Raw genomic sequence first — 12319 nt, forward strand, 5'->3', positions numbered from 1 at the left:
GGACCCCCTGGAACCCCCCCAAGGACCCCTGGGGGTCGCCGGACCCTACTTTGAGAACCAATGGTTTACCGACCAATGGTGCACCCGAAAGTCCTCTCAGGCTATTGGGAACCACTTTGGGCTCTTGCCTGCATTTTACTATCCGTTTAAATGTTTGTCAGTTCAATAATGTAAACATGTTTATTTGATTGATGATAGGCCCATACTACACAGTTTACCTAGAGGACCCCCCTACCGACGATGTCAGCAGTTGAAAAAAGAGTAAATTATTAAAAGGATCCCTGGCTAATGAGTATGGCTTAATGCATTATAATTGCCCTCTATGTAAAATTAAAAACATTTTAAATATTTCATTTATTTTAGAAATAGTTCATCTTTTATTCAGTTGATGATGTGTTGTGCCATGTGTGGTCCAGCCCTATGGAATGTTATTAGCATGTCCTCATAAAAAACAACTTAATACTCCCTACGGTTAGTATGAACATCAAAACAATATTTTAAATATGTTTCATTAGCATATGCATTCCATAGGACAAATGACATCATCAACCTGTGACGGGCGTTGTCCCCCTTCAGTAAAAGATGAACTATTTCTAAAATAAATAAAATACTTAAGATGTTTTAAATAAAACGAATTTGTTAGAGGGCAATTATAATGTATTAAGGCATATTTGGCTTATTAGCCAGGGATCCTTTTAAATTACATTATTAGATTAATGAACTCTGCAGCCACACTGAGGCGACCCAGATTAGATGAAATTTAGTGTATATGTTTGAAAGACAGTGCTCAAAGGAGTTGAATAGGCTATGCTAATTAATTCATCAGTCTTTAGTAAAGTAGTAGCTGGCTACCTAGTAGGTGTGAGTTTAACTTATTATACAAATGTCTTGTAGTCTGTTTGTTCCTGCATGCAGTTGAAGAGCAGACTGGGATCACCTGGGGCCATGAATGAATGAATGGGAGGGGTCGGGGAAGTGAATGAGAGTAAGTGCAAGTACACCTGAAGTTACGTTTCTATGTGCGTACTGCACATGTGCGCCACTTACTGGCCAAATTATGGAGCAAAACAAATGCAAAGATGTAAACTGTACAACGTGTAAGTACCTTGAAGGTGGGGAAAGAAGCCTACCCAACAACCAGACCGCTGAGCAATATGTTGCGCCAAGTTTGGAGCCAGTTGGAGTGCAGTAAGATAAGATAAGATAAGATATGTTTTAGTGCTTGCTGTTCCCTCGTTTTGTATGGTATTTCACCTTTGGGCCAGCGTACAGCCAGTGATTGACGTTCATGATGGAAACCTCTTGATGTGAACTAGAGGTGCTGTTTCTTTTTTGCTATCACCACTGTAAAATGCTCATTTAACCCTTATGAGTTCGTTTTTAGACAGATTAAAAAAATATCACTCAGGATTTTACAGGTGGACTGGGGGACAAGAAATGGTGGAAAATGTAAATATCACTGTACCACACGTACTGAGGAGCAAGGAACGAGAGCATGACAGTCACTAACACTGGTTTGTCATAGTTGGCGGGGGCATTCTCCTCCATGTTGTTTTGGAACGTTGCAAGGCCCTCTGGGCAATATAAAGCATGTGAGTTGCAGCCAGAGGCAGACGGACACTGAAGGGAGGACACAGCAGTAGCAATATTCTGCCTGATGCACTAGACACAGACAACAACAATGTCTGCAGGACTTGCAGTGTGAGGTTTCACGGTTTCCTCAGCAACTCTCTCTCTCTCTCTCTCTCTCTCTCTCTCTCTCTCTCTCTCTCTCTCTCTCTCTCTCTCCTCTCCCATCTCTCCACTCCCCACTGCATGATTTTGCTTTATTTATACCCATAGCTTTCCTCTCTCCTCCTTTTGTTTGAGCAACTCTTGTGTTTCTGTCTGTCTGTCTGTCTGTCTGTCTGTCTGTCTGTCTGTCTGTCTGTCTGTCTCTCTCTCTCTGTCTCTCTCTCTCTCTGTCTCTCTCTGTCTCTCTCTGTCTCTCTCCGTCTCTCTCTCTCTCTCTCTCTCTCTCTCTCTCTCTCTCTCTCTCTCTCTCTCTCTCTCTCTTTCGGGTACCCAGGTAGAGTGGATAGTTTAATCCCCTGTTCAAGTGTCAGATTACTGTGTGTTGTAATGATAGGGGAATCTCTCTCTCTCTCTCTCTCTCTCTCTCTCTCTCTCTGTTTTTCTTCTCCCTTGACCTTTTCTTCTCTAGACACATGCCATCAGGTTTCGTGCTGTAAATCATGACAAACCTTGCCCTAGGCCATCAGTGGAGGGGGCCAAACACTGTCAATCGCTGCCTGCTATTGGCTGAGGAGATTTTATGGTGTTTGTTATCACGCCTACCATCTCTATCTCACCTGTGATTGTTTTACGACTCATGGCCAGGTAAACTCAAACGTGCGTGTGTGTGTGTGTGTGTGCGTGTGTGCGTGCGTGTGTGTGTGCGCGTGTGTGTGGACAGAGTTGATGGAACAGCTGAAGAATTCCAGCTTGGCATGGCAGAGACAAAGAGCAGAGAAAGATCACCTGGCACAACTACTGATGTAAGTATCTATGCCACAGGATTTACAATTGAAATAGATAGTCGTGGAAATAGCTCATCATAGCGCGATGCAACACATTGTGTCAATCGGCTATTTCTTTTTTCCCCCCTTTAAACCACTTACTGTAAACCCCAGCATCCGTATTGTGTCGAAAGCTTAAAATTATTTAAATAGCTAATACCCTCACAAAAACATGTAGTAATCCTGGTCACTATATACTGCCTCCCCCTGGTCAGCCGGGGTGCCTGATGGAGGGGAAGGGAACTGGTTGGAATAACGTGTTCCTTCCACGCGCTACGGCCAACCGGGGAAACTCCCCCCTGTCAGGTGACAAGAAGGTCAGTTGGCTCTCATGCATTGAAGGAGGCATGAGCTCGGCCCTGGCCTCCCTAGGCTGGTAGGGGGAGTGTAGTGCCCAGGATCACTTGGCACCGGGTGAAAAAAGGGTTACAAAATCAAGGGATAAAAATTTAAAATATATATATATATTTAAAGAGATGGTACCATGGTTTTGCACTTTTTCTGTTTTTCATGTGTCTATGAGGTTGATAGAACTTCATTAAGCCCCCTGGTGGTGTTTTTATGGTGTTTTATGTCTTTTCTGACTATTTTGAGTTTCTACCTGGAGGCTGAAACCTTGAGGGTCAAACGTGCCAATAGAGAAACAGTGCTTTAGTGACATAGTAAAAACATACCCTCCCCCTCATTATCATAACACAACAGGTGTGGGCATGAGGAGGAGGAGGGACTAGGACAGGTGGGTGGTGCTAAGGTGGTGGAGGAGGTGCTAAGGTGAGAACCAGGTATACTTAATGAATTGGAGGCGTGTCCACATAAAAACATAATTTTAACAATTTCTGTACACTTTTTTGAAAAAAATCTTCCTCCTAGTATAACCATAATACCTGATGATTATGTTTTAGGGGGGGGGGGGGGGGGGATCACTGAAAATCACGGCACCCCGTCTTTAAATATTTGGGTTTTTGGCATGGAATGGTTTAGGAAAACCCTGGTAATTGAGTAAAACACCTTCACAAGAATACAGAGATACACACACACACACACACACACACACACACACACACACACACACACACACACACACACACACACACACACACACACGGTAAGGCAGGTGGAATTTGGTATGTGGAAAATGCAGGGTGAAGTTCAGGTCAACGATTGGCTTGGCTCAATGCTTCCTGGGCCTCGGCCAATCAAGTGCCTCTAAACGCCAGCGTGTGCCCCACCCATATTAGGAATTGTTCATCTTCCGCGTGCCATGCCAGTTAAACTGTTTTGGGAGATGGTAGAGTTTGTTCCCATAACAGATCAATATAAAAACACACACTGTATACCATTATTGTCTCATCCAGGCCCAAAGCATGGCCGAGACCATGTTTTGCACCTTGTCCGTCTGCGTCTGTCCGCGCACGCGCGCGCGTGTGTGTGTGTGTGTCTCCATCTGTGAACAGCTAATCTCCGGCACCGTTGGCCCATTTGACATGAAACTGTGCACACAAACTCCCTGGATGCCAGAGTAGAACCTCTGCCCCAAATTTCTCACATCGGCCTGTTATAGCGCCACCAGGAGGATTTTTTTTTTTTACATTTTGTCCAAACATCAGGCAAATTGGTACACAGTATCGCTATAGTCATTAAACCAAAGGGGTCTTTCAAATTTGTCATATTCCATCCTGATTGGTTAAGATTGGCTTCCAAAGTTTGCAGGAGTGTTCCGTTTTGAACAAAATGCCTCAAATCATGAACACAACGTGTGATTGCCGTGAAACACTTGATTTTTCAAATCAGCCTCATGGTGGAGCATTCTCCTCCACGTTGTTTTGGAACGTTGCAAGGCCCTCTGGGTAATATAAAGTGTGTGAGTTTCAGCCAGAGGCAGAAGGACACTGAAGGGAGGACACAGCAGTAGCAATATTCTGCCTGATGCACTAGACACAGACCACAACAATGTCTCCTGGACTTGCAGTGTGAGGTTTCACGGTTTTCTCAGCAACTCTCTCTCTCTCTCTCTCTCTCTCTCTCTCTCTCTCTCTCTCTCTCTCTCTCTCTCTCTCTCTCTCTCTCTCTCTCTCTCTCTCCCCCTCCCTCCCTCCCTCCCATCTCTCCACTCCACACTGCATGATTTTGCTTTATTTATCAGAGGTGGGGACTTGGACTCGAGACTCGAGACTCGACTTGACTTGAAGTCCCGATTTTGATGACTTTAGACTTGCTTGACCAAATCAAAAATAGACTTGGACTTGCTTGGGACTTGAATGCCAAAGACTTGAGACTTGACTTGACTTGAACGCTAAAGACTTGAGACTTGACTTGACTTGAAAATTCAAGTCTTTTCAAGTCACTTTCAAGTCACTTAAGCAAGCCAAAAATGTTTAAAAAGTGTGCATCAACTATAATGTTATTAGTCAGAAATCCCGGCCGTCAGTGACACCTAGTATAGTGTTGCCAAAGCTGCTTATTTACCCTAACTTTTGGACAAACTTTGGCTTGTTTTTGGAAGTCGGTTCGCTTGTTTCTCTCCCGATACTTGGCAACACTGGCCCACATGTTGCACGTTACCAAACAAACAACACACCGGCTTCACTCCTGCCGTCGCTGCTGGAACTGAAGCCAGGTGGAATAAAATGTCAACTCCAGCAGTTATAGCTTTCGGTTTTAAAGATTACAAGGTGGAAGACAAGACGAGAAAAGCAGTATGCAAGGCAAGACCTATACTTCACATTAACATTACGGCGTGCTAAGAGCAAACTACAGTATAACCAGTGGTGGAAAGTAACTAAGTACATTTACTCAAGTACTTTACTTAAGTACAATTTTGACTTATTTTTTACTTTACTGAAGTATTTGCAATTTTCAGTACTTTACTTCTACATTACAGTCATTTAGCAGACGCTTTTATCCAAAGCGACTTACAGTAAGTGCATTCAACATAGGTAGGGAACGAAACTACTAATCACCAGAAGTCCTAAGTGCATTTTCTGCAAAAACAAGCAACCAAGAGTATACCTAGCGCTAAGGTAAAAGTGCAATATATCAGCTACCTACTTCTACTCAACTACATACATATCAGAGGCAGATATTAGCCTACTTTTACTCCACTACAATTATTTGAAAACTTTAGGTACCAGTTACTTTGTAGATTTTGGTTATTAATACAAAACATACATTGACCACTTCAGCGCTATATACATTTCCTCTTCTACCCCGGATTTGAACACGGTTTCCAGTGCAATTGCTGAAATTTCACCATTGTGATAATAGAGCCTGCCTGCTTGATCAGATGATACACTGAATTTGTGTCAGATCCTGTGTCTAGGTGAGACATGGCCTTTGACATTATCTAAATGTCTCAATAGAAGAGCAGGGAGACAAAATACAACCACCCTGATTGTATAAGTTATATTGTAGTAACATACTCTACCATACAGATTGTACAAACTTACATTATATTCATTAAAAAGGGCCCTTTTAAACCCTGTCCTCAAGGAGGAAATTAAAAGTACAGTATCTGCGTTCTGTTGGCCTGGAAGAAACCTTGTTTTAAAACAAATGCAAATTGTGAAAAATGCTCATGATTTATGTAAATCTTTACATATCTTGAATTAACATTTTGACTTGTTTGGGACTTGAAACAAAAGGTTAGGACTTGTGTGGGACTCGAAACAAAAGGTTAGGACTTGTTTGGGACTTGAAACAAAAGGTTAGGACTTGTGTGGGACTCGAACCAAAATGCTAAGGACTTGTGTGGGACTCGAAACAAAAAGCTGAGAACTTGGACTTGACTTGGGACTTGGCTGTGTTGACTTGGACTTGACTCGGGACTTGAGAGCAAAGACTTGAGACTCGACTTGGACTTGCAACATAGGGACTTTGTCCCACCTCTGTTATTTATACTCATAGCTTTCCTCTCTCCTTCTTTTGTTTGAGCAACTCCTGTCTGTCTGTCTGTCTGTCTCTCTCTCTCTCTCTCTCTCTCTCTCTCTCTCTCTCTCTCTCTCTCTCTCTCTCTCTCTCTCTCTCTCTCTCTCTCTCTCTCTCTCTCTCTCCCCCCTCGGCCTCTCTCTCTCTTTCGGGTACCCAGGTAGAGTGGATAGTTTAATCCCCTGTTCAAGTGTCAGATTACTGTGTGTTGTAATGATAGAGGAATCTCTCTCTCTCTCTTTCTCTCTCTCTCTCTCGCTCTCGCTCTCGCTCTCGCTCTCTCTCTCGCTTGTACGTGTGTGTGTGTGTGTCTCCATCTGTGAACAGCTAATCTCCGGCACCGTTGGCCCGTTTGACATGAAACTGTGCACACAAACTCCCTGGATGCCAGAGTAGAACCTCTGCCCCAAATGTCTCACATCGGCCTGTTATAGCGCCACCAGGAGGCCGATTTTTGCAAAACGTCTTTATTTTAGATTACTCCTTCACATTTTGTCCAAACATCAGGCAAATTGGTACACAGTATCTCTATAGTCATTAAACCAAAGGGGTCATTCAGATTTTTCATATTCCATCCTGATTGGCTAAGATTGGCTTCCAAAGTTTGCAGGAGTGTTCCGTTTTGAACAAAATGCCTCAAATTATGAACACAGCGTGCGATTGCCGCGAAACTTGCACGCACATTCCCACAAGGAGGAAGAAATGCCACTTGATTTTTCAAATCAGCCTCATGGTGGCGCTAACAGGCCAACTCAAATTTTATCTGCACCGATCTGCTTGAAACTTTGCACGCACACTCCCTAGAAGCCAAGGAAAACCCTTTTTCACATCTGCCTTTCATAGCGCCACCAGGAGGCCTACTTTTGCAAAACTTTTACTCCTTCAGATTTTGTCCAAACATCACGCGAATTGGTACGCAATATCTATATAGTCATGTGATCAAGAAGGATCTGTCCGATTTGTCATATTCCATCCTGATTGGCTAACATTGGCTTCCAAAGTTTGCAGGATTGGTGTGTTTTGACCAAAATGCCTCAAATATCATCCTATTGAATGGGGCCATTATCAGCCGTTATCATACCGCATGTGCTGTCTACCAGGAGGCTCTGGTAGACTGTTATCAGCCTTAACGCAAGTCCCGGAAAATACGCCCTGTGACTGGCCAGAAAAGACCCGCTGTGATTGGCCAGTAGTCACTTTGATTGGCAGTTGGGGCCAAAATTTCCCCCAAAATGATTTACGATTCTGTGCCTATCGGGACATAACTCGGACGGTGCTGAGTCGGCAGAAGCGAACTTCGCAACGTTCGGCACGGCAACTCGCTCGCCTTAGCTCGCTCGGTGGTGCCTCTCGTGGCTGACGGCGCACCTCCGTCGGGATTCGAACCCGGGAGCTCGGGGCTGAACGTCTAATGATTAGCGAGGCAAGCCGCAGAGGCAGGTGCTGGAATGGGGCTCCATGCTGTATTTCAATGTGACTCCGCCCCTTGACAGCACATGCGTTAACATTGAATCACCCATAGAATGTCTGATAACAGCCTACCAGAGCCTCCTGGTAGACCAGTAGGGACCTACTGGACCATAGCTGCCATGACAACGGTGATGATGGCCCCATTCAATGAGATGAGAACATAGGTATCGGGTGAATCATGAAAGCAGTGTGCGATTGCTGTCAAACTCATTCCCACTAGGCTGAGGAAGAAATGCCGCCCTTTTCACATTGGCCTGTTATAGCGCCACCAGCGCGCCGATTTTTACAAAACAAATGTTTTGAACGAAATGCCTCAAATCACGAATGCAGTGTGAAAGGGCCGAGGAAGAAATGGCATCCTTTTCACATTGGCCTATTACAGCGCCACCAGGAGGCCATAATAACCTACCTGAGCTGGCGGAGACCTGTGCTCCGGGGAGCACTTTTTCTAGTTACTACTGCAGCTCCTCACAATTGTTGTTTTCCCTGCTCCCTCATACCTTCCACTCCGCACGCACGCATGTGCGAGCATACATATGCTATGGGTATGGTATGGAACATAGTGTGTTTATGAATTGGCATATTGGATATTTTCCCTGACATATGACTGCCTGCAGGTGAAACATTGCCATCTCTCTGTGTTCCAAGGGCAGCAGCAATATTCCATTCAGTCTTATCTTGACACTGGTTTGTAATCCGTCAAGCTCCCCCCAACGCTCATGCAGCTGTCCCACGCCCTGAGTTATAATGTTATTTTCTAGTGCAGAAGAGCACCATCAATCCTGTTTTACTGATGTGCAACTGTCATAGTCCAGTGTTACACCACTCAAAGTGCAGGCAGAAGACACGCACGCACGCACGCACGCACGCACGCACGCACGCACGCACGCACGCACGCACGCACGCACGCACGCACGCACGCACGCACGCACGCACGCACGCACGCACGCACGCACGCACGCACGCACGCACGCACGCACGCACGCACGCACGCACGCACGCGCGCGCGCGCGCTGCGCGCGCGCGCACACACACACACACACACACACACACACACACACACACACACACACACACACACACACACACACACACACACACACACACACACACACACACACACACACACACACACACACACACACACACACACACACACACACACACACACTTCTGTCTGAAAAATCATCAGGACTACTTGACCTGACCATACCAGCCTACTTCTCTCCATCACACTCTCTCTCTCTCTCTCTCTCTGTCTGTCTGTCTGTCTGTCTGTCTGTCTGTCTGTCTCTTCCTCTCTCTCTGTCTCTCTCTGTCTCACCCCCCCCCCCTCTCTCTTCTTTTCATAAGCTGTTCCTGTCTTGACCTCTAAATTACACAATAATTTGCTGTCTGTCTGTCTGGCTCTGTGTCTATTAGTTGCTTCATCCATCTGTAGTCATGTCAGTCAGTCAGTCCTTCATCTGCCACTTTTCATTTCTCTGCAAATCTTGGCTTCATGCACTGTTGTGTAAAAGAAAATATGGAGTGATGAAGTATAAATGTGTGTGTGTGTGTGTGTGTGTGTGTGTGTGTGTGTGTGTGTGTGTGTGTGTGTGTGTGCTTGTATTTGGCAATCTGTCTTGCTGCAGTGAGATGTAATTTGACAGAGCGAAAGCCACATTGCCTGTCAGCGCGATTTTATGTCAGAACATTAATTGACACACACGCACTCACGCACACACAAACACACACACACACACTTACTGACTGTGAGGGTAGCACCAAATAAGGCCACTTATTTCGAACTTTTTCTAAATGTTTGGGGAATAGAAAATAGAAGATCTGCTATTCTCAAACAGCCGAAGTATAACATAGTGTATACATGGTTAATGGAAGAAGGATGTTTCGATGGTGTTTTTTCCCCGGATGCTGACTTTCGTTGCTGTCGGGCAGAAACCTTGAATCTCGTATATTTCGACTTTTGATGTTTTATCGTAGAGGCTACAGGTATTTCATATGGTTTGTTTTAAATTCATGTTTTAAAGTCATTAAAGCGCCCTAATTTCGTTGTAGCCAGGCTGAGCGACACAACTAACCATAAATCAGGCACAAGACACACGCGCACACACACACACACACACACACACACACACACACACACACACACACACACACACACACACACACACACACACACACACCACACATAAACCCCAAAGGGAGGCTTTTCCTGTCTTAAATGTTGTTGCTGTCTGATTATGGCAGTGTAAAAGGACTACTTGACCTGACGGTGTACAGATAAAACATTCATTGATTAACTCATATGCACTCCACTCTTCACTCCCTCATTTCCTCTGCCATTCTCTCTCTCTCTCTCTCTCTCTCTCTCTCTCTCCCTTCCTTTCTAGTGGTTTTTGGACCCCTTTTGGTATCTATTTGACGTGTACTGTACGTCACTCAGTCATTTGTCTTATCTGTTTTATTTGATTGGAGACTATAGATTTGATAAAGTGACGTAAGACGTGTGTGTGTGTGTGTGTGTGTGTGTGTGTGTGTGTGTGTCTGTGTCTGTGTGTGTGTGTGTGTGTGTGTGTGTGTGTGTGTGTGTGTGTGTGTGTGTGTGTGTGTGGACACAGTTAAGAAGCAAGGTCACTGTTTGTTATGGAGGCCATTTCTTCTCATGGGTTTCACCTTGGGTGACAGTCTGCAAGGTCCTGTCCTGTGAATAAAGACAGTAGGTTCTATGTCGTTTGTAATTGTGAAAAGACCAGACAGAACATACATAGTAAAGACTAGATCAGAGATTCCCAACCGGTGGTTAATGATAATGTAACATTATGAAAAAAGCTATGTTAAAAAAAAACTTGAAACATGTGTTTTCATTGTGGTATACGGATGAATAGAAACTTCAAGTAAACTATGTTATTTCCATTCATCCAAGCCGGAAATAAACACAATTGCACACGGCCCAAAATGGCCAGATTGGTGGGCCGTGAACACTTTTGAGATTTGTGTGTGGGCCCTGATCCAGAAAAGGTTGGAAAGCGCTGGACTAGATATAACACGTGCACATGTAAAGTGCATGTGTCTGTTTGTTGACAGTCAGTGTGTTTTTCTGTAAAATTTTACTTTGAAAGGCCATTTCTGTTGACATGTTTTTTATTAACAGTTTTCTGAAAACACTTATGTTTCTATATCAGTGGTGCTCAAACTTTTTCGTGTCAAGGACCCCCAAAATGACAGGCCGCGGACCCCCATCTCAAAATATGTTGTTCCAGGGACCCCCAGAAGCAAAGAAATGTTCGCTTTAAAAAATGTATATATTCAAAGATTTGCACACATTTTCACAAAATATTTTCCTAAAATAGCAGATCTACAAGCTCACAGCGCGGCACCCGCGCTGTGAGCTTGTAGATCTGCTATTTTTGAAAAATATTTCCAAAAACTGTTAGGATTTAGATTTTTTTAAAGAATGGGTTAAAGTGGTTAAAGTGGTTAAAGTATGAAATAATGGTTAAAGTGGTTCAAATCTAAAATGACATGGATGCATTCCCGGTCTTAATGGTTTAAGACATTCAACCATTACCTTGATAAAACCTTATAAACCAAACAAAAACAAGTGTTGTTTTTGCAGAGACTCATGCTATTCTGCTGTACTTTGGAAATGATTGAAAGCTTTTGGTAAAAGTGCTGACAGAAACCAGTAAATCATATACAAGCAGATGGGTTTTTGACCTTTTGTTACGTCCCCGAGGTATAGTCTACCCCTCTAGGGGCAGTGTTTCCCAAACTGTGTGTCGCAACTCATTTTTGGGTAGGGACATGTTATGTTACTTGTACACCACTGCACTACAGCACTGCTTCTCAAACTTTTAATTTCAAGGACCCTCCAGAATGAGACACTGTCCTAGAGTTTTAGTCTGGAACTGTTCTCCAACGAGCGATTCTTCATTATTATTCACTCTGTTAGGATAGCAATGATATCCCAACAGCCAATGAATGGACTTACATACTTTTTTTGACTCAATGTTAAATTGTAGGGCATTGCTCCACATCTTGTAATACTGTACCACTAGCCGTCCAATTTTGTCCAATACTCACACAAACCGGTGCACATAACAGTATCTCTGGGGTCATGTGATCAATAAGTATGAGTCAGATTTCTCAGATCCCATTCCAATTGGCTATGACTGCCTTCCAAAGTTTGCGGGCCCAGGGGTAGGCAACCCGGCCTGGCGGAGACCTGTGCTCCGAGGAGCGCAGTTTTCTAGTTTTTATCCGACCTTGACCAAAATCCAGGTCAAATGGGCCGGTTCAGCATTTTTATACAGCCCACAGAGCAGGATTGGATGTTGATTGCTTATTTATGTCATTCAGTCGTC

At 44.1% G+C, this 12319-nt stretch overlaps 1 protein-coding gene across 1 annotated transcript in view; it reads left to right on the forward strand.

Annotated features, from left to right (window-relative positions):
* Window positions 1–12319, forward strand: part of lekr1 (Leucine-, glutamate- and lysine-rich protein 1) — a gene marked incomplete at both ends in the record, with an annotated part of 195365 nt that overhangs the window by 112448 nt on the left and 70598 nt on the right. The window contains one exon of the mRNA XM_080429093.1: window positions 2456–2537. Coding sequence (XP_080285219.1) covers window positions 2456–2537 — 82 coding nt within the window. The remainder of the gene's footprint in view (window positions 1–2455; window positions 2538–12319) is intronic.

The sequence above is a fragment of the Gymnoscopelus braueri genome (genome assembly GCF_963280865.1).
Source record: "Gymnoscopelus braueri genome assembly, chromosome: 5".
Taxonomy (NCBI): domain Eukaryota; kingdom Metazoa; phylum Chordata; class Actinopteri; order Myctophiformes; family Myctophidae; genus Gymnoscopelus; species Gymnoscopelus braueri.